Below are 22,879 nucleotides of genomic sequence, written 5' to 3'. Positions count from 1 at the left end.
AGTCTATGGTGTCTGTTTTAAAGAGAAGACGGTAGCATTTCATTGTTTGCGCAGACGTTTCAACTTTGCCCCTCTCACTTTCCCTCTTTTTTTCCCCTCACGCTAATCTTTGTGTGTGTTCCTGAGTGTCGTGGTGGTTTTCTCTACCTGAATTCCCCCTCTCATCAGACGTCATTTGATAGGGAGGCTTCCAGGTGCTTCTTTAAGGCCAACAAGAAATACCTCCCTTGTTCCATTTATTGGATAATGATTACGGTGTCACAGAACGTAAAGCTGCTGCAGGAGCGACATTCTCAGAAATTACTTAGAGACCCATTGTTATTTATTTAAGCCTGTGCAGAGTATCTTATATTAAGCTCAGAATAAGCTTGAACAGTTTCTGTTATTTGCACAAACAAATCCCTGACAATGCAATCGAAAGGAAAGCTTAGAACCAGTTTGTCCACAGCTTCTGTCACAACCCCAAGCTTTAACCGTCTTCTCCGGTAAATGTTTAACCCTCCCTCTGTTGTCTTCTAAACTTCTGCAAAAGATCAGCAGCACAGCGATCTACTAATAATGCTTCAAACTCTGCTATTTGTCACGATATCATCGGTAGGGTTTATAAGCTCTGTTTAAAACAACACTGAATGTTTGTTGGTCCACATTTCTGTAGAGTACTGGAAACAGGACTTATTAACACTGTTTAAATAAGGTTTTCTGCACACCTGCTGCTCTATGTGGTGCATTGACCTACATTTTCTGACACAACGATGATAATCAAACGGAAGATAAGACAATGATCTTCAGATATTTCTTATCATCAGGGTGGTTATAGATGTTATTTTTAAACAATAGTGTTCATGAATGCTCTTTACTGACTCCACAATAACGCTCCTTTGAAACAGGAGTTATAAACTTACAGATCTAAGGCATTGTTCAAATTTTAATTGAATAATTAGCATTATGTTTCAATCAGTAATTATAAACCTCTTCTGGGGATGTTGATTGAAGAGACAGTGTTTAGAAACAAAGCTTTTTAAGCTCAGTTTAAGAACAGATGCTACTCTGAATGCAGCACTGTGTAGGCTTATATTGAAGCTTAACAACAACAAATTAAAACAAATAATTACAATAAATTTGACCAAATTCAGATAAATTCAAATTCATCTGGGTATGTTCCATTCCCATACTCACACTACAGGTTTATTGATCCTAATAGCAAAACAACAGTCAATGCAGGCAAGATGGTCAGAAAAGGTGGCAGATGGCAAAGACGAAGCAAACCCTTATAGCTGAATCACTGACTTGGCAACAGATCCTCACAAAACAACGATATGAAAATGGAGACTTATCTTATTGATGGAATTTAAGATGACTTTCTCTGTCAAGAAACCAGTCTTGTTTTGTCTTAAAAGGTTTCAGCTCAGCTTATTTACTGTTTATTTGACCTGTAATGATATGTTTAGCTGTATGTCTTGCAGCCTGATGAGAAAAGATGGCTTCCTTCGCTCTTCAGGGTTCAGTATCAGTGCCAGTAGAATCCTGAGTGGTAAATCGCATCGGTAAAGTGTTTGGATAAAGCTGAAGGATAAAGCATATCTGAAGCGCAGAATGCACCTCAGCTCCTGATTTATAGCTTGTCTGAGAACACCATCTCAAAGATGGCGCACCCTCCATTGAGCGGTCCGTCTTCCTGTCACCCCCCGCTTTCCTTTCGGCCAGGTCAGGTGCCAGCTCGTTGCAGCGATGCCAAATTTTGGCATATTAATGTGTGGGTGTTTGTGTTTATGAGATCAGGGAGGGGTTGGCGGCGGTCGGGGGGCATCGGCAGTTGGCAGGCTGGCACACAAAGGCTGGCACGATAAGATCCTCCCTCTTCTGCGGGCAGATTTTCTCGCCCATATCTTTTGTTTGGGTTGTTTGGGTTGCAGCTCATCCTGATAAAGGCCACTTTGTTTAGACAACAAAGCGCAAGGGAGGGAAAAAAGACGAAGATAGAGAGACAAAGAGATAGAATGAGAGAGGGACGGGGGGTTGTTTAATAAAGAAGGCAAACGAGGAAAGGGGGGGCACCAAAACAGATGGAAACCTTAAAGGAAAATAGAAGACAGATAGGGGAAGAAAATTCAGGAGAAAAAAAAGATGTAGCATGAGCTTTTCGGCGGATAAGATACACTGAATAGTAGATGTACACACGTGAAAAAGATACAATGGAAAAGGGATACAGTTGCAGGCACAGGGACAGCGATAGGCAGATAGCGAGGAGAAGAAAGAAGGATCTGGGAGAAGGGAGCAGGTTCTGCTGGCTGTTTGGAATCCAGCCCAAGCAGTGTGAGGTCATCATCGAAGCTGTGAATGATAGAAACCAGGAGCACAAGAGGACATGAGGCAAAGTACACACACACACATACACACTTTACATACCAGCACATGTACAGTCAGAGAGCGGCGTGGCCCTCCTGCACATGCACTTACGCCTGCAGGTTTCCAAGGAAGGACAAACTTTCCGGAAGAGGAGAAAGTCTGTTTGGTCGCCTCAAATATTTACTCAGGAGCAGATGTATTGTCGAAACATTACGCATCAGAGCTGCTCCATAATTAGGTGGATATTTTTCTCCCTGCCTTGCCGGGAGTCCACCCCCACCTCCCCCCACCCCCTTTCGCCTCCCCGGGGCTGCTGAAATGCATCTTGGCTCGGGACCCGCGCCTCTGGCAGCCAGAGCGCTATACATGTGCACAGAACCCTGCTCGGCATATAAAATGGCTGCCAGACAGGCTTTCTCCTCCTGAAATGTCGACAGCGGTATGCATCTGCAGGGCGTGCGTGGGACCGAGCCGAGCGCGTGCGTGCTTTGCTGTTTCTGAACGTGTCTGCAAGTGTTTGCGGGCTAGAAAAACTCGCGCCGTTCCTGTTAGGGAAGGAGAAGAGAAAAAAAATAACAAGAAGAAGGAGAGAAAGTTTCCCAAACTATGTGGCTAATTTAACCCACACTCTCTTCATATGTTTGTGTGCGTATGTGCTCCACAACTTGGTGGGAACGGAATGGGTTCAGAGCCAAAAAAATCGAGGAGGAGGGTGGGTTGGAGCCAGAGTGTGCGAGTGTTTCAGTGATTATAAAATCCAGGCGAGTAACACACTTGGGTGTGGAGAAAACCTCATAAGCACTCAGAAACTTTCTTGCCGAGCCAGATTTCTGTTGCCATTACCACTAATTGCCCTAATCGTTACAGTGGTATGATAAGTATCCCACCGGACAAGAAGGTGTAAGAACTCGTGGACACATCCAAAAATACCCACAAGCCTCTTCTGCTGCTCCCTTCCAAGCCCCCCCCTTCCTTTTTTTTCTTTTCCTTATTGCTGAGTAACAGCAGATAATCTGATTCAAACGCGTTGCTGTTTTTCCCCTTCCTTCATGAACCGGTCTGTTTATTTAAACAAGTGGCGGGGGATGGAGGGTGCCAAGAAATGTTGTTTTTGGAAAAGAGCAAACGTGTGTTTATCTGTTTGTGAGTCTGTGTGTGTGTGTGTGTGTGTGTGTGTGTGTGTGTGTGTGTGTGGTATGTGGCCCTGCCAAGCTCTCAGGGCAAAGCTGGGACTTCTCGACCGCAACTGTTTATTTACAGGTTACACTACTGTTTATTTGAAGACTATCAGATTGGCCGGACTTCTGCAAAAGACACCTTTTAGATGGACATAGCAGGGCCCCAGGCTCCTAATAACTCAGGTCTCCACTGTACTGTATCTGAGCAAACGTAAGAAGAAAAATGAACCCAGAGTTTTCCTGCATCTAAATAAAAGAAAAAGTGAATCTACTTCATTAATTCAATAAACAAAACTGTGACCTGACTTATAAGTATTTGTCCATTCGATTTTTTTTTTAGTTCATGTATTTTTTGTCTCTAATCTTCAAAAAAAATTAGATATAAAAATAACCCGACATGCAACAAACCAGTTTTCTAATGATGGCTTTAAAACAACTATAAAAAAAAGCGCTTTGATCTAAAGAAATTCATACCAGATGAGAAACAGTTGATTCTTTTTTTTTTTTATATTATATTATAAATGTATTACGATCCCAGGTGGGGAGGAAAGAAGAGTGCGTAATGCTGCCCTTCTTGTGTCAAAGGTAGAATGTAATGCAGTAGGGGAGGTGTTCCCGGCTCTGGTGCAGGCCTGGCAGATGTGCCATATGCTTGCATCCCACCTTGAGTCATCCAGGTGGTCTCTCCTGGTGCTACAGCGGGGCCTCATGCTGGAAGATGCTGCCTGCGATCTCTAATTGCCGAGGCCATCTGCTCTTTTTGTCATGCTTGCCTGTTCGGCTCACAGAGAAGTAGGGGAAGATGAAAAAAACAAACAAAATGCAAAAAAAAACTCTGATCTGATCTAACTGTGCCGAAACGTCCCCGTCTCCCACCTTCTGCTCCACCTCTCTTTACCTCGCCGCTGCTCTTTTTCTCTCCGCCCGCCTGTGTCGCTCCCTCTCAGCACTTCCCGGGGAGCAGGAGTTGGCAGTCGTATAAGTAGACTGATGGATGACTCTGAAAGTGGAATAAAGAGGGGGCGAAAGGGGTGGGGGCGTATGCCAAGTTCCCTGCAATCACTTTATATGCTACAGTAAGTCTACGTAAACCTTTACTTACCAACAAAAGCTCATTTAAACAGTGTGTTTGCATGTAGAAATCATTTTACTGATGCGAAACAAAGGAACTGCTTGGACTTGACATGTAGAACCTCCAATACTGCGTTAAAGAGGCCTTATCTTTAGGTAAACTGGATTTTCTTAGATCTTAGCCTTTCCAATACTTTTTTGATGCAGCTTCTATGCATATTCTGAAAAACAAAATAGTAATTTCCTATTCTATTGCTAGAAAAATCCTTAAAATAAATGTTATGTTAAAATGTTTATTGCAGGAGTATAATTTAACACTGAAAAAAATATATATTTAGAAAAATCCAGCTTATTTAAAAACATTTATTCAGTGCAGATTAAATGGCCCATTGTAAAACAATTCATTTACATAAAATGATATTTAGTGCAAACCCAAATAAGTCATAGAAATTAAATGTTTGAGCATTTTCGAGTTTGATGCGATTGAATTGACTCTGTAAACTGTCTTGGGATGACAGGTGTTGTGATTTGGTGCAACATAAATAAAGTGAACTTACATTTCCCTCGGATATAGATATGCAAAATTGTGTCTGTGGTTGAAAAAAGTTAGTCAGGTTGAACAAATAAGGCAAATCTAAGCTAAAAATATGAAATTCCAGTCTATTCCCAGGACTGAATAAAAGCAGAACATGTATGTGATGCCCCTCAGATCTCTTCCAATGGAAATGATCACCTTAGGCTCATTCCTTTACCTGTTTTGGTGGCAGGTTTAAAGTCTCTAACTTGTTCATTACTCATTTGTTTTGTAGGTCTAAGTATGCTGAAAATAGATGATATTTTCTGCTTAATGTATGGTCCTTTTCCCCCTCCCCACTTTGTCATCGTTGAGCTCCAGCCAAGAACATTCTGTTTTTGCAGCGCTGTTTAATAGTCAAATTTAGGAGCAGGGGAACAAGACGGAGCGGGAGAGCGACACGGAGAGCGAACTAGAAAGGAATAAATCTCTTTGGACCCCCCCCCGCCTCCCCATCTCCATCTCCCTTCCCCTCCACCAACCATTTTTTTTTTCCTCCCTATTACACAGCTCATAGGAGCTGCGACGGGAAAGCGGGTGTTTTTGCAAGGCGAGGGTATCTGAGTTCACCGTCTCTCGCTGCAGCCTCCTCGCCTCTCATGTTAAAGCCGTCACATGTTGAAGGTGTAGATGATAATCTCCCTTCTGGTTCTCATTCTGTTTCGGGGCCATGTGTGGGCTTAGGCCGGTGAGGGGGGGGAGTCCTTCTCCCTCTCAGGACGCTACCATTAACCCCTTGGAATGACTCGGTCCGATTTAAAACCCCCGAGTCACTGTTCCTGTAGGTGGAAATCTGAGAGCGATTTATGTCACGTTTTTTTTATGTTTTACAACTTTTGAAGAAGAATAAAGATCCTAGCACTTGTCAGAGACTGACCTTGAACTAGAGAGGAGTGATATACTGTATTTCCCGCCCCCTTTCTCTGTTTCCCTGCTTCCTGCTGAGGCTCCTGAGGTAAAAGACGTCAGTCATACCAAATCCTGCGCACTGTAGCTGGTGGAAAGAATTCAACTCATGTTTCCTTGTGTTTCTCCACCCCTCCCTGTCCTCTCTTCCCCTTTTTTTTCCCTCCCCACTAATGTTCTGTGCTTGTACCTTGCACAGCAGGGCCGAATGCATTCTGAATCCCCTGCTCCCCTGAAACCCCTAAAAAAAAATAATGAAGTCGAGAAAACTTTAAGGTTCTCCTTCATCAGACTCTGAGCTCCTTTCTATTAATTATTATGCTGTACAAAAGCATTTTTCACTGGTACAGTAGATAAGAGGAACCCTTCCTGTCTTATTTTATGTTTAAAGTATTTTTTCTCACATGTTTTTTCTTTACGCTTTAAAATAATGCAATACTATGAAAACCTCGGATCCAAAAGGCTCCAAATGTCCAGATTCATTAAGTGTTTTCCTATACTAACCCTCCACCCTTTTCTTTCTGTGTCTGCAGACTCGCAGCAGTCAGGAAGTCCCAGCAACAATGAGCCAGGCAAAACCCCTCTTCCAGGTATGTGGAGCGCCGCTCGTCCTCCCACCCTCCTGTCATCTTTTCATTGTTCCTCTCCGGGACGCAGAAGCTTTATGTACACCAAACCTCCTCTAAATCCTGCTTGGGAACGCCGTGACTGGCAGGCGGGAACAGCGGCGTGCCTCTTAGGGCTGCAGGCCTACGTGCAGAGGCATGAGCTGCTGTCAATTCTGCAAAAAAAACACATCATGTGTGGCGGAGGTTTTTGTGTCAACACGCTCATTGTCGCGCTTATGAAATCAACGCATTAAATCTAAATGATGACAATTCCTATTTCAAAATCGAATTCGCCTGTTATGATCGAACTGAACGCGTCACACGGGGACAGTTCTATTTTAAATGTTACAAAAGACGGGGTATAGTCTACGTACTTTCCCCCGGTCTGACCTGTGCCGTGTCGTCACAATGTTGGAATGCAAATAGTTTCTGAAGTATAATTAGTTTTGTACTTCAAGAGCAGGTTCTGCCGACGCTGGTGCCAAAGAAAACATGCAAGGCGAGCCAGTGACTCAGGCTTTGGAGGCCCTCAGTGGGTGGCACGGTTCCTTGCAGAAAATGTTGGCTTACGAGCGGCGTTGTGCTTCGTAGGTGCCAGTGGAGATATTCCTAGGTCTTTCTGGCAGGTTCTGATTGACCTCGGCCCGTTAATCATAGCAAAGACCGCATTGGTTATTAGAGACCTGTTTGGCTGCTTTGCTTGGCCGCCAAACTCTCATTGCTGTTGCTAATTCCCTCTGGGTCAAACAGGTGTCAGTGAGTGCACCAGAGCTGCAGATATGGTTATTATATACATGTAAGGGCTGACATTAATTCGACTGATGAAGAGAAACGTTGAACCATGAAATCCACAAGAACTAGAGGAGTTTTTCTTTTTCATAAATAAATCTGATTTTTTTTTGGTAAATATTCTAAACAGGATTTAGGATTTAAGGAGAACAAAAAATAAATCACTTTGTGCATTGTCGTGATTAGAAATAAGATTAAAATACCACTAACTTTGTTCAAATGTGTTTTTTTAATCAGGATATATATATATGGTTTCTTGTAAACTTAGCCATAGCCTATTAAGTTTTCTTTTTTTCACGTTTTAAACCACCAGCTTCAAAGTAGTTTTTTTTACGTTACGTAAACCAAATCATGGTAGGAAAATTATTGTTAAGTGGAAGATTTCCAAACTGTCAAAGGCAGCTCTGAACTGATGGGTTTTTAACTTTGACTTAAAAGAACTCAGGCTTTTAGCACTTTTACAGTCTTCTGGGAGTTTGGTCCAGATAAGTGGAGCATAGGAACTAAATGCTGCTTCTCCATGTTTGGTTCTAGTTCTGGGTGTACAGAGTAGGCTTGGATTAGAAGATCTGAGTGGTCTGGGAGGTTGATACACTGAAAACAGATATTTTATGTATTGAGGAGCTGATCCAGTGATTTATAGACTAACAGCGGGATTTTAAAGTCTATTCACTGAACTACAGGGAGCCAGAGGAAGGACTTCAGAACCGGGCTGATGTGCTCTACTATCTTCATTCTAGTGAGAACACTGGCAGCAGCGTTTGGGGTCTGCAGCTGTCTGATGGACTTTTTAGACAAACCTATGAAAATACTGTTGCAGTAATGAATTCTACTAAAGCTAAATGCATGAATTAGTTTTTTCTAGATCCTGCTTGGACATAAGATGAGCAATAGAATAAAATACATTTTCAAACTTAGGCCACTGGTTAGTTGCGCTGTTTACAGAAGACGCAGAGGGCTCCCCACGTGGGTGACCCCTGGTCTAGAGACTATAATTTTTGTTAGAGAGCATTTTGATCGTTATTTTTCAAGTTTGTCCACAAATGGTCAATCATGCTTATGCCTTTTATGACCTGGCTATTCTACACACAAATATATTTCAATTGGATATATTTCATTATTTCACCCTCTTCTTTTTCCCTGCTAATGAAAGGCATCCATGATTCTGCCTTTATCCAAGTTTTTATAATCTGGATGTAATTTTAGTCCAGGGTGATCCTCGATGTTTGGAGTTTGTCCCGTTTTGCTCGGTCCCCAGAAATTAAATTACACACAGGTGTTTCTGTTTACTGATTGGGCGACTACTAAAGGCTTTTGTATTTATAGCTATCTGGGGGAAAATATCTTAACTTAGATGCATGTAAATTTTAAAGTTTAGTAAATGTTTTGAAATTACGAGTCTATATTTTACTTTCATCAAATCCACATGTATATGGTTCCTTTTGGTTCCTCTTTAGTTATCTTGTAAAATTTCTCAAAAGGCTGAACTTATATTCTCAGCTGTAATGATGTCCATTTATCTCCTCTGTTTCTGCAGTGTATTTGGAGGACAGCTTCATCAAATCAGGAGTTTTCAGTGTTGCAGAGCTGGTGCGAGTCTCCAGAAGTGAGTACATGCTTCCATGTTTTTCCTCTTTGCATACCTGCAGCAATTTATTCTTTGTTGAGCTTGTCTGACGTAGTTGGACAGTCTTAAGAGTTTGCGTGTAGAAAGTGTAACAGGTGCATCAGAGCTGATGTCAGAGTCAAATTGCATCGACTAACATAGCAGTTAAATGAGTGTGATCAGGTTAAAAACGCAACTGAGCGTTTGTGCAGAAAGCTGTGGGTTTATGTTTTTCCATATAAACTGTAAGAGTTGACGCAGAAAAGCCCTTGCCTTACAAAAAAAAAGAAAAGAAAAGAAACAGCTTTTCTTTGTAATCTGGGTACCAACTGAAATCACTGCGCACAGCTGTGCTGCGGCGAATCCAGTTTAGCCAGTCTCCTTTGCTTTAGGATAACTCTTGAGTGTGCAGCTGTCTTCAGGGCCTCAACACACACACACACACACCCACACACACACACACAGAGCTGTTGACGGTTGTTCTCCAAAGATTCCTCTGACAGCCGGGGGCACGTCAAGGTACCGTTTACCTGTGCAGACTCTGAGCTGAGGCAGCAACTGTAGCAAACATGCCTGCGGAGCACAAAGACTCCAGTCACCCCCTCCTCCTCCTCCTCCTCCTCCTCCTCCTGCTCCTCCTCCTATATTTAAAGGAAACATGCCGATGCTGTGTGGCTTGTGTGTTGCAGCATGCAGCAGCCAGTTCCAGCGGTTCATTCCTGCTCTATAGTCAGGAATGTCAGTGCTCTTTCAGGACAATCGGAGGCTGCAGTCAGGCTCAGATTATATGACTAGCTTAAGAAATCACTTTCAGTATGAAGGCATTCTTGACAAGACCTCAAAGTAAATAGCGTTCTGTCCCCTTTACTTTTCAGTTTAGCGAAATGAATCTCCCTGATGCAGTTTTAAGGTATCAGAGTGTTGAACTTTTTCTTTATAAAACCTGATTTGTTCACAGGCTCATTCATCCTTGCCATTGCTCAAGGAAGAGAACTTTCCATTGATGTACAATAGATTTCTACCTAAAGATGTAATAAATTCTTTACATTAACTATAACCATTTTTCCACAGTGGTGTCCGAAACAGGACAATATGGCCTTCAAGTTTACGCAAGCATAAGATTTTATTGTTTAACATCCTAAACATATTCTAAATAGATACATTTAAGTTTTCCATACCTATAAAAGGTGCTATTCCATTAACCATCAAACTATCCAAATTTTAATTATGGAAAAACTGCAAAAAAGATAACCAATAATAAAGAAAACACTCTTCAATAAAAAATTCAATCAGGTGATTTTTTTTTTGTCATGTTAAAAGTCTTATATTATGAAAAACTGCTATGAAAACCTTTTTTTTTCTCATCACAAACGTCACATAATCTGCAGTTCTTAGATGAACACTGGAAACAGTTGAAGGATAATGGCGGGGCTGAACTATTGATATATCTCATGTGTTTTTTTAGTTATTGCATGAACAAACATTCATATGAAGAGTTTTTGCCTAGTGGGTTAGAGCAGTGTTCTTGAGCTCTGAGAAAGCTGCAAGTACCCGTTTTAATCCCCACAGTCTGCAATCTGGGTTCTTGAGCAAAACCCTTAACCCCACTCTGCTCCCCGGGCGCCACACAATGGCAGCCCACTGCTCCACAAGGGGACGGGTGAAATACAGAGAGTGAATTTCCCCACTCTGGGGCAATAAAGGGATTTATACCATGTATTTTTGTGCAACTTTAATTGTATCTTTTATTTAATGAAAATACAAAAATTGCAAAACCTTGCTTTTTCAAATTTGGCAGAATACCATCATAGTTTTGCTCACTCGGAAACTCAGCCACAGACAAAAAGCTGTTGCTAACTTGAGGTAAGCCTATACAGTTATGTCTAAAACCATTCATACCCCCTAGCAAATTTGGATTCAAATTAACCCAAACGTTTGCCAATGATTTGAAGTGAAACTGTTAAAAAGAAAACATAAAAGTGGTGGAAATGTTTTATCATTTCTTTTTACCGGTATTTTAATACTGATGGAAACAATTTAGCTTCAAATCTTTTTGGCTGGTTGTCACCCTAACTTTTAGCTGCCCTGATGGAGTATTAATAAGCTTTAAATCAGGACTTTGGCGAGTTCCCCCCCTGACTTTTGGATAAATTTTAGTAATAAGAACAAACATGTTCAACCTTAATCTCCCAGGGGTATGGATATTTTTGAGCTTCATTGTATCAAATGATACAGTGAAGCTCAAAAATCAGGTTAAAAGGTCAGCAAAGAGGTACAAATGAGTCAAAAAGTAATCATTTCTTAGAAGAGAGTCATAATAGACTTTATTGAAACTAGAAATAGCAAAGAACAACTTTAAATGTAGTCTATATAATATTTATATAATAGAAAAGTTGGAATATTAGCATAATGGAGCAGCAAACTTTTGAAAGCCGTTAAGGCTGACCTTTTTATGTATCCACAGTAAATACTTCTGAAGCAAGAGCATGAGCCACATTGTGTCGCTTTGTGCTCCGAAAGGCACTAACTACTCGTTTCATTGCTCAGACACAGAATATCCCTTGGAAGGCCGTGTTTTTGTGTAGTGTTTAATTTGCCCTCTGACCAGATGGCCTCTGAGCTGCCACATTTGCTCTCATGTGACACAGGCCGGCTCCAGCAAAGCCGGGCTGGAATTTTAAAAAGGTCGCCGGACACACAGGAATTGTCACTCACTCAGTCAGTTCGCTCCCTGGGAAGATATCTGAGCAGCCGCTCGTCCGTCATCACGCTCCTCTCCCGACTCTCTGAGCTGTCGAGACATTCTTTGAAGTCCATCAAAGGGGGCTAAGGAGTTCAAGGCCGAATTGTGGCCCAACGTTTCGACTCATTAATGCAACACAAGCATCAAGTTCAAGTACAAAATTTTTTTTTTCTTCCAAAACAAAACCCAAGAAAAGGGTGGCTGATATGGAATGCTGCACTAAATGGTAAATAATTGTATTTTTATTTTCAGAATAAAAGCCAGGATAGAAGGCTGGCTTTGCATACCAATGAATACAGAACAAAATAACTACAACAATGATCTTATATATAAGTTTCCTCCGGCCGGATGCATTCCTGCACAGACAGCTCAGTATGGGTAGCAGCGGGTAGGGGCCTTTGCCAAAGCTTCAGTGGGTTGCCAGGGCGGAGGCTGGCGAATCGGATCGTGCCAGTGGTGAACCTCAAACCACAACAGACGGCGCCACACACTTGATCTTCTCATCCACTCCAAACCGACCGAGCACTCGAGCTGCAGGCGGCTTCGCGGGCCACACAGTGATGCGAGGAAAAGCATGAGACAGGGGAGAGAATGGGCGGCGAACCCCTTTTGTTCTGTAAACACACGCATGGCCTTCCTTGAAACAATATCCCTGCACCTAAAAACGGCACGCGGAAAATTACACCTTTTCTTAATCGTAAATTATTGTGTGAGGAAACATTGCAGCGTTTCAATGCTGGTTCTCCCTCTCTGCACAGGAGTGATGGTTTTACAAGGTAACGTTTTTAAATGCTACTAATTAAAAAAAAAAAAAAAGCATAAAAGAATTTGTAATGTATAGTTCTGTTTTGGTCTTTTGCTTCTTTTTCACAAATACTTGGACCAGATCCGGTGCCTGTGTATGACACCAATTGTTAAAGTACATATATGGAATATATAGGAAGAAAAGCAAGCCTAGAAGAAAAGGCCTTAAAGATGTATCACACTTAAGCGCATCATTCACTCACCTTAAATACCTAACAAGCAAATTTTTGGTGGTAAAATTCGCTGGTTTGTGTAATAATTCTTGTCCTTCCAGATACAAGGGTAAAGTTATAGTTTTTAATGCAGCACAGTGACCTTGGACTTTTTTGTGTGTGTCATCTTTAGTGCCGATCACCCACGGTGCAGCGGTACCCTTCTCCATGGCTGACATGCCCAGCCAACCCTACTATCATGACCTGAACCCCAGCGTGGCACTGCAGCGCTCCCTGTCCTCTCCGCCCGGCAGGTTGGTGTGAGTTACTAAAACAAAACACATTTATCAATATGCTTAAGGGATTTTTTATTAAAGATATCTCTTGTTTATAATTACTTTGTTTGCTATATGCTTAGAAATTGATAACAATTTCCATTCTCGAAAGAAACATAAAACGCTTATTTTCTATGTTGGGAAGTTTAACTTATATGTTTCCTTATTTGCTCAGGTCAATATAGCTTAGATGTTTTTTATATATACTGGCCTAGTTTTTCTCATCTTTAAGTTATTTTTAAATAACTCATTTATTTCTGGGACTCAGTTTAAAGCGAAACACATTTTGCTGGTTATCCAAAAAAGTATGATGATTTGCGTGTAAAGCTTATAAAAACACTGAAAGACAATATGCTAAACTAAGCTTAACCAACCTCAGTCATATTCAATAAATTAGAACATCTGCTCTTATGAGGATGTTTGTGGCATTAAAGTACCTTTGGAAAATGTGTTTTAAGAATGCATCTCTATTAAAGCTATTTCTTTAGTTTTGTTTATTTGAATCAGGTTCATTTTGATATTATCTTTCAGGTTTTTTATATATTATCTTAGCTCAGTCCTGGCAATCTCAATTTGTTGTAAATTGGCTAACTTTAGTATTACTTTTATTTTCTGATTTAATTTTAGGTTATTTTAGCATCGTTTATGTTAGCAAATTTTTTCTTGGTTCAGTTGATTTTTCTACATTTAACTTAGTCTTTCTTACTTTATTCTTTTAGGTAACCGAGAATAATTATACTGTCTTATGATTGTACTTATTTTAATTAAAACATGCTAATTTAACATAAGTTATCCTTTGTTATATTTAGTTATCTGTTGTTAGAATGTTAGTTTACGTTAATCTGTTTTAGTTTATATTAGTCTATTTTATTATATATGAATGCGACCTAGCTGTTCAGATACCGGTCTCATTTGAAAAGATCAGATTCGTATCGGATTCAGGACCACATAGCCACGTGGCCTGGGTTGCATTGGAAAAAATCGGATCTGTGTTGTTCAGACTGCCTTGAAAAGGTTCATATAAAGATCCAGGTTGCATGTGGGCAAGACAATTGGATTTGAGTCACTTCAGGGTGAACGTAGCCTAGTTTGTGGCTCGAGACACAGACTCTGTATTGGGGTAAATAAAGTTATGACATAGTCATCTTGTCTTTACCTGCATGAGCTGCCCCTAACCACACATGACTCAGAGGCTGTCCAAACATAGCAGGATATCTGGAAAAAACTAAACTTTTTTAAACAGTTTTGCCTTCCAGCCACACAAAAACAGAGTTAAACGTCCCTTAAAACATATTATCCAAAAAATGGCCTAAGTGAAGATTGTACAAACACAAAGGTTTAGAACCAAAGTATAAATGAAAAAAAAAAAAAAATTAATGTCCACCGCATCATTGTCTGTGACAACTATTGCTGTCCTGTGTCACACATGTGCAACTATGGTTTTTATACTTGCTCAATGCTGAGTTGCGTATTTCTGCGGGTTGGTGTGGATGAAAACCTTTTTTTTTTTAAAAACCTCCAGTGTTTACCATAAACCAGGGGAGATCTTTTTATAAAACCCTGCTATGTGTGCACGGGCTGTCAGTGGAAATAACAGGGCAAAGAGCGCTATAGGCATTGTAGTGACAGGGTGGCTACATGAAGGACTGGGTCCAACTGTCCAGATGCAGCTCCCAGTCTCCATTATTGCGTTATAGCAGGAATCAACCAGACCCTGCCTTGGTTGAACACCTGCCTTCATATTCACCAAATTGCTGCCTTTGTGTATCAACACAGAGCCAACTTTGTCACTATGTCGTTGTTGATAAACTTCCAAGCTTTTCAAATTATTCTGGCTTATCCTGTCTACCACCAGGTACTCACTGTCATAGGAAATATATTTTTTGCACATCTCATCATGTTATTCTCCCAGTTTAGTTATGTAGCACGGTATGATATTGATAAACTACCTGATTTTATGAGAAATATATTAGATTGTACAAATTTTAGAGCCATTTTTATCCAATTTGAATAAAATACAATCTTTTTCAACCAGATATCAGTAGTAGAAATATAAATAATTGGTAGAAATACTTGTCAGTACACAATACATCAACCCATTGGGTTGAATGGTCTACATTTTTGTCATTTATTTTTTATGGTAAGATTTTTTATTTTATTACACAGCATTCTGGTCCAACATGTTGGTACATAAGTAAATTGATGCAGTTGTAGATTTTATACATTTAGAAAACATCTGTTATTATCTTCCATAAATTATGCGATTTGTGTTTCAAAAAATTAATGATGACATCAAGGCTTAAACTTAAAACCTGTGCGCAGCAAAAGGCCCAAAACCAACATGGAGGAAAACATGGACACCAGCCCCACTGGACCCGATTTCTACTCGTCACCCAACTCACCAGCCAGCCGGGCAAACTGGCACGACAGAGATGGAGGTATTTTTCACAATTTCTTTTACTTCGGTTAATCTAATAGAAAAAGTTTGATGGATAAATTGCAGCTAAACAACAGAGACCAGGAAATGTTTTTCTCATCTGTTTTCATTCATTTTGGATGAACTTGTGTTAATTGTGACCCCAGTTTTCCGTCCTTACTTATTCAGTGAGATGTTCTGTTGCTTTAATGGTTAACATGCATACTTATGACCCCCTATTTCATTTTTATCATCTCAAACAACTTCCTGCAGAAGAATATTTCCTCTTCTGTTTGACTTATGTTTGAGTCTGATTGTTTATTGTGTTTAGAAACCCCGGCAGTTTATAAAATACCAAGGTCAGACTTCAGGAAGTCTTCTTCAAAATGTCTAGATTCCTAAAAGCACTGAGATGCTGCCTTTTGATTGGCTGATTTGAGATTGGTATTAACAAGCAGCTGAACAGGCCTTGCTAATTAAAGTGGACGTTGAGTGGATTGCAGTCCTTTATTATTTCTTTAAAGTGACGGCTTATGGGATCAAAAAAATACTGCCAGTTTGGCTCCGCTGCTGAGAAAAAAAAAAAAAAAAAGCTTCTCATTGGTAAACCAAAACAAATTAAGTAAACTCTCCAACTTTGACCACTCCTGTTAACCCCTTTGAGTCTATTTAACCCACAGGAGCAGGTAAGAAACATTTGCTTTAATAGGGACATGCATAAAACCACTGGAAACCATCTTTTTTTTTTTCCCTCCCTGCAAGACACACAGTGGTTTTTAGCTCCAGTTTGAACCCAGACCACCTCCTTTTTCTAATTTGATATAATCAGTGGGGAGGCTGCAAGAGGAAAACACCAGATGACACACAGGAGACGCAGCAGTGGTGGGATTCAGCCGCAGCCGCAATGTGGGAACATGAAATTCTAGCGTGTCCCTCTGCGCAAGGCCCGAGAGCATTACACTGCGTAAACTTAGACACTTGGGGTGAGGAGGAAGGGAATGAAGTGGGTAGGAAACTCTCCAAAGACAGCCATTACTCTGTCAAGAGAGAATAAATGAGAAGTGGGCCGATATTAAACCCATATGAGTCCTGTGAAGTGCCAAGGATTTCATTTCTTTCACGTGGTTGATGTTCAGGCTCTGCTAGTGTTCTTGTCTGGGAAAGCACTGAAATGTGGAAGTTTGCTACAAACGAGTGCAAATTATGTTAAACCTGACTAATTAAGTCTAAATAAAATCTTTTGTTAGTATAAATTAATTGCTATAATCGATCGTAATAGTTTATCTCAGCCTTGAAGCTCTTTAAGGTATTTCTCTTTTTTACATGATCATGAAACGCTGCTGGGAGTGGATCCCATCTCCAAACTCAGGATAGGAAAACCCCCTAAACTCCCAACGCCTTTCCATCTTTGAGATAAAGTTTTCCTGTTACTCGTTTGGATCCCTCCCCACCTCTTGTCACTTTAGGGATGGAGGTTAAACAGATTAATATAGCGAATAACGAAATTCAGTGTTTGTAAAACATCTGTTTCTGAGAGAAAAGAGGCGTATGATGTGAAAGTTATACACCCAAACAGTGCGACAGGCAAGAGAAGCACTTCATCATGGTTGAGGCACAAAAAAAGACATAGGCCACTGCCTCTCGGATCTTTGTGTTATCACGTTCCCTTCAGACTCCATGTCTCAGCATGGAAAATTGAAAACCGCGCAGCCGTGACAGCAGAGCGTCGCTCGTAGAAAAAAAAAAAAAGAAGAATAAAATAAAAAAATCGTAGAGCCGCAATAATGAGCAGCTGGCTGTTTTCGGTTCAGTTTGTGCACACGCACTGAGCAAACTTCCTAAATAATTTTCAGTTCTTCAGCAGAGCTTTCAGGATTATTGCTGGAGAATTACAGCAGCTTGTCGCAGACGGTTTGTGAAGCAGTGTTGCTTTCTGTTTAAGATTACGCGTAGGTCTTAAAAGTTTTAAATCCTATTTGGGTCACTTTAATCGTCTGGTCTCGTATGATAAAAGACTTGTTTTTTAAGTTATGGAGGAGTTCCGGTGATTTATTATGATTCCTTAAATTGTATGGGACTTTCCCCTCAGGGAAGAGATTATTTTCCAGATGCATTTTTCATTGTGTTCTTTATTTCCTTTTTATTGCATGAAACCCACAGGATCAAATTTTGGCCCATTTTAAACATCTAATTCATGATTAATTTGAGGCATTTGGAAAAGCCTCTCAAGAATTATTTGATTAATTTTTCGGCAATAATCTGAACTCTGTTGCGTCATTTCATGGTTATCAAATCTCTTTGTCTTTTTCCACATGCGTCCAAAAGAAAAACGATCAAACTTGATTTTCAGGGTTCAGGGTTTTGCTGGAAGATTCTAATCATTGGGTTTTCTTGAGGCCTAAATTTTCAAATAGTATTCTATAGCTTTTAAAAAAGCTGAGACTAGCTGATTCTAGTTTTGACCTTTACTGATTCTTTTTGCTCTGACTAGAGCCTATAAGAGTAATAAAGATAAAGATGCCTCACAGTCTGTAATAAAATAATTTGCTTTAAATGAACAAAGGGGGAAAAAAAACGATTTGTCAATAAACAACTGGGACCCATCAAAATACTTTAAAGAAATTATGGAAATATTGTTTTTATGTTACATGTATGGTTCTGGTTTGCTTTTCTTGTCTACAGAGATGTCCTCTCCCACAATGAAGAAGCCGGAAAAGCCGCTGTTCAGCCCCACTTCCCCACAGGACTCCTCGCCGCGACTCAGCACTTTCTCTCAGCCTCATCACCCAGGCCTATCAGGCGTGGGACACAGTGGTGAGTTAAAAGGACAGTTCTTTCAAAACCTGCAATCTGAATCCGTTTTTTTTAATTTTTTTTATTTTTTTACATAATTCATAGTAGTGTATTGGAGAATAGGTCCATCCTCACTCCATCTGTTAGCGTTTGGGTGTTGCTATACAAAGCACTAGATTATTGATCTAATGCTACGTTCACCTCCTCTATGAAAGTAGGAATCCATAGCAGAAAGGTTTGTGTTCACCCAATGCTAAGGAGGGAAAAAAAATGCAATTACTTCAGAGACCCAACAGCTGCAGCCCATCCATCAGCGAAGGGCCGTTTGCAAAAACGTTACAGTCCATCACCGGAAAGGAAAAGAAGACTCGGGTGAAAAGAAATGAGGACAGCCATCACTTTCCTCTGGATAGGTCTTCTTCTGAGTTCAACCAAAGCTTTGATTGTGCAAACAGCTCAAATTATTTTACTTTACCGATTGAAATTAGACCCAATGGATAGAAGCTTCACAGAAAGATTTCAAAGAGAGCAATGGTTCTAAATCCTGGTCATCAAATGAAACTTTAGTGCTTGTTTAAGTCTTTCCTTTCTGTCACTTATCTGACATATGCATGAAATATTAACAGGTTTCTGTGGCACTTGATGGCAGCTTTGGAGACCATGCAATCATTTGAATATGGTGTGCTGCAACAGAGATATCGGAATTATAAAGGCAGTTGTGCTTGAGGACTAGGATTGAGAATTATTGTTCTAGAGAAGTTATAAATGTAGATCTACAAGTAACTGAACCAAGAAGTAAATACTAGACTAAAGGAGAGTGGCCTTTGTTTTTAAGAAGGATCTGTAATCTAAATAATCTCCATTACAGTCTCTGATTGTTTTTTTTTGTTTTTTTGTCTCCACAGTTATATCATCCAGGAGCCCCCCTTCACACTCGCCCCTGCAGTTCTCAGCCTCGGCCATCCTGCCCCCGGCACCGTCGCCCTACTTCTCGCACCCCACTATACGGTATCCGCCTCACCTCAACCCCGCAGATCCCCTCAAGAGCTACGTGCCGTCGTACGACCCGTCCAGCCCGCAGAGCAGCCAGGTCGGTCTCCTTCTGTGTGTCTGAGGGTTTAAAGTATTAGAGTGCGCTTATTTACAGAGCCTGTAGTCTTTGTTCTTTATCTTGTTTGGCTCTGACCTCTAGAGATCGTAGATAAGATAAATTACAGCACCCTGTGTTTCACTAATGCCTTCAAGGTGCACTTGGAAGTTAACAATATGTTGTGGTTTTGCTTAAATTTCCTACATTCAAATATTTCCAGTTGTTTTTTTCAAAACTATTCACACTTTTTAGTTTAATATGCCTTAAGTGGATAATATATTTTAAGGGGAAGGAAAAATAATGCATTGGCACATAAAGATCTGAAAAAGGCATAAACATTTCACTCCCTTTACTCTGATGTTGGGATTTAAAGAAGCAGCTAAGAAGCCACTGGTAACTCTGGAGAAACAGCAAGAGATTCACAGCTCAGGTGGTAGAATCAGCTACTCAAGTTTTTCTTGGCAGATGAGAATCTTGCTGAGGTACATTTTCTTAAGGATGGAAGGGGATTTCAGTTCATGATGATTGGAAGATAGTTGCATCTAAAGATAGAATAAAGTTCACCATCCAGCAGGACAATAACTTTAAACCTTAGGTTAAACTGTTTAGATAAAAGCACATTAATTTTCTAAGACAGACCAATAAAAGTCCCTTTGCCAATAAAAAATCTGAGGCCCAAATGATGTTTAAGGACTCTCCATCCAGTCTGACTGAAGTTAAGCTTGTCATACCTTGCAATTCTTTAGATGCACAAATCTTCTAGACCAGGTATGTCCAAAGTTGTCTCTTGACGGCGGCCATCCTACAGGTTTAAGAGATTTCTGTGTTTCAGCACAACTTATTACCTTTGATAGCTTGTTAAATCGCATTTGCTGACTCCCATCATCACCATTAGTTGTACTAAAGACGAGAAGCATTGAAAACCTGCAGGACAGCAGTAGAAATGCACCGATTTGATACTTGGATTAGTTATCAGGATTTCATATCGAATACCAGGGATCCAATCCAGTTGGCTATTCATGGAATATTTTTCTTTCTTTTTGCTGCTTATTTGTTAAGAAAATACAAATAGTACATATATATCTTTGTTGATATGTTACCTATTTTTAACTATGTTTATATCAAGGCTGAAGCCTAGAGCCATCCCCCATAAAACTTCAGCTGTACATTTTAGAAACAAATAGATCTATTGAAGTCTGTGTCATTTTTCTTCCACTTCACCATTATTCTCTTTCTGTTGCTCTGTGACACAGAAAATGCGTATAAAAGGGAGTAGTGTGTAGTAAATAATATCGCAACATCCTGTCAGTATAATTACTTAAGGACAAACCCTTAAATCCACATTGCAAAGGCTGTTAATCTGCCACAATTTCCACGTGTTATGATAATAAGGCGATTATAGACCTTCAGATGTTTGACTTTTCTATCCGTATATTTTCAGCATGACATAATGCTCTGGGCAAAAGGTTATAATACACTTAGAGCCTTATGTTTGCAGTTAATATAAAGGGGAAACAACAACCGCATGACTCCATAGAAAAAAATAAACACAGCTCTTGCGACTCCAGTCACATGTATGACATGCAAATCCCTATCAGGACTGGACTATAAATCAAACCGTTCTCTGCGTTTTGTTTTTTTTTGCATTCACCAAGCATAGTGCAGGCCAGTGTGCACAGAGACCGAGCTTGGCGTCTCTATAGATCAGAAAGCCGTGTGATATTTATGTGAGTTTTATTTCCCCGCCGTTCTCACTGTAAACAAAAGCCTCGTAGACGGCTCCGTCTCCAGAAGGCTCTGGGTTGGCGGTGGTGGTGCGGTGGTGGTGGTGGTGGGGGGGTGTTACTCTGGAGAAAAACCACGGGGAACGATAAAGGTTGTAAATATTTGCCGTTGCCGGGGCCCTGCTCTTGTGCAGAATTAACTGGCCCTCTGCTGGGGTTCTGGAGAAAGCAGCGGAGAAGAGATGGGGTGAAAACGGAGAGTCTGGAAGACCAGCCAGGGGAGAACAGAGGATAGAAGCGCTGGGTGAGGGGGGGGGTGTGTGTGGTTGAGTCTGCAAATAACACAGCGCTTATAATCCCATGGACGAGTGCCAGAATGTTTTATGCTTGCTTTAACGCAGATTATATTACACTCTAATTAAACATTCTATTCAGAGCGAAGGGAACCCTGCCGACTCGATTCTTCTCCAAAAATGCCTGTTTGAGTTTTGAACTCGGGGCGGCCCTGAAGTGAACGGCCCAGACAGTCTCCAGCCGTCTCAAAGACCAGCTCCCAGTTGCTTCCTTTATTCAGTGGTCCCCCCCTTATATATAGTCCCTCTATAGCCCAGCATTCACTCCATTGTAGCGGGTCACTCCGCAGTCCTCGCTGGCTTTTCACGCCCCTCGTCCTCCTAAATTACATTTATGAGCACCATTAAAATCATTGTGAGGAATCGTGTAGGAAATCCATTGTCACTTCCAAACCCCCCCAGACACCCACCCACCTCTGGGTATTAGTAATAACTGTGACAAGGCGAGGATAAAAGGGATAAAATCTTTTAGAGTGAGTGTTTTAGCTGCCTGTAGTTAGTAATGTCATTCTGTTGGGTTACTTAAAAGTTAGGAGCATAATCAGAGCAAACTGTTTTGTTGAAGTTTACTGGCATGCTTGTCTTGGCAAATTCAGATCTGAATCAGCTGCAGTTTTACAAGCAGAGCCTGAGCTTGTAACTGTCAGTCATCTCGCCCAGGATGTCTCCTTGTGATGTTATTGGTTGTGTTAGCAGACAGGACAGGTTTATGGTCCTGATCCAGCTTTTTAGTTTTAATGGTTAGCACACTCCACCTTCCATCATTAGCTAAATGAAGTCAAAACCAGTAAAAGTTCTACAAAAATGTCCTACTTGAATGTTTTAATCACCAAACAAACCTTGAATATGAACTGTATGAGCTGAGATAAATAGAAACTGCAGTTATTTCTTGAGCATTGCATCTGGATCCTGGAGGTTCTGAGTTCAACTCCCACAAACTGCCAATATGGGTCCCTGAGCAAGACCCTCAACCCCCAGACTGCTCCCTGGGTGCTGCACAGGGACAGCCCACTGCTCCACAATGGGATGGGTTAAGTTAAAAAAGTGAATTTCTCCATTGTGAGATCAAGAAAGTATATTTTTTTTCTTCAGAGCTGTTTTAATTCAGCCGTTTTTGAGGGTTTTTCATTATTAATAACCTTTTCAAGGTTCCAGCATCTTAATCGGATTTTGTTTTCCTGAAGACCAGAATTCATGGTTCCATCAGTAACATGAAAACATCCAGATAATTTTTTCATCCAGATATAACAAGCTGCTTATTTTCCAAAAACAGTTCCACTTTTGCCTCGAAACTAGGAAGAATATTTTTCACAAAAATCTCAGGGGCCAACAAGATGAGTGAGATCTGTGGGAAATATGACACTGGTGGTTATGATAGAGCTAGGGTTAGA

The 22,879-nt window shown here is 40.7% G+C and overlaps 1 protein-coding gene across 4 annotated transcripts in view; it reads left to right on the top strand.

The window, feature by feature from the left end:
• nfib (nuclear factor I/B) overlaps positions 1-22,879 on the top strand; it is an 86,038-nt gene that overhangs the window by 47,162 nt on the left and 15,997 nt on the right. For 3 of the 4 annotated variants that reach the window (XM_015373852.1, XM_015373853.1, XM_015373850.1), the window contains exons 3-8: positions 6,609-6,665; positions 9,010-9,078; positions 12,971-13,097; positions 15,435-15,550; positions 18,211-18,342; positions 19,227-19,411. In XM_015373852.1, the coding sequence (XP_015229338.1) occupies positions 6,609-6,665; positions 9,010-9,078; positions 12,971-13,097; positions 15,435-15,550; positions 18,211-18,342; positions 19,227-19,411 (686 nt within the window). The remainder of the gene's footprint in view (positions 1-6,608; positions 6,666-9,009; positions 9,079-12,970; positions 13,098-15,434; positions 15,551-18,210; positions 18,343-19,226; positions 19,412-22,879) is intronic. The other variant, XM_015373851.1, reaches the window with a different exon arrangement.

This window comes from Cyprinodon variegatus, unplaced genomic scaffold, assembly GCF_000732505.1.
Source record: "Cyprinodon variegatus isolate N-32 unplaced genomic scaffold, C_variegatus-1.0 Scaffold93, whole genome shotgun sequence".
NCBI lineage: Eukaryota > Metazoa > Chordata > Actinopteri > Cyprinodontiformes > Cyprinodontidae > Cyprinodon > Cyprinodon variegatus.
This window is presented reverse-complemented; position numbering and strand designations above follow the sequence as displayed.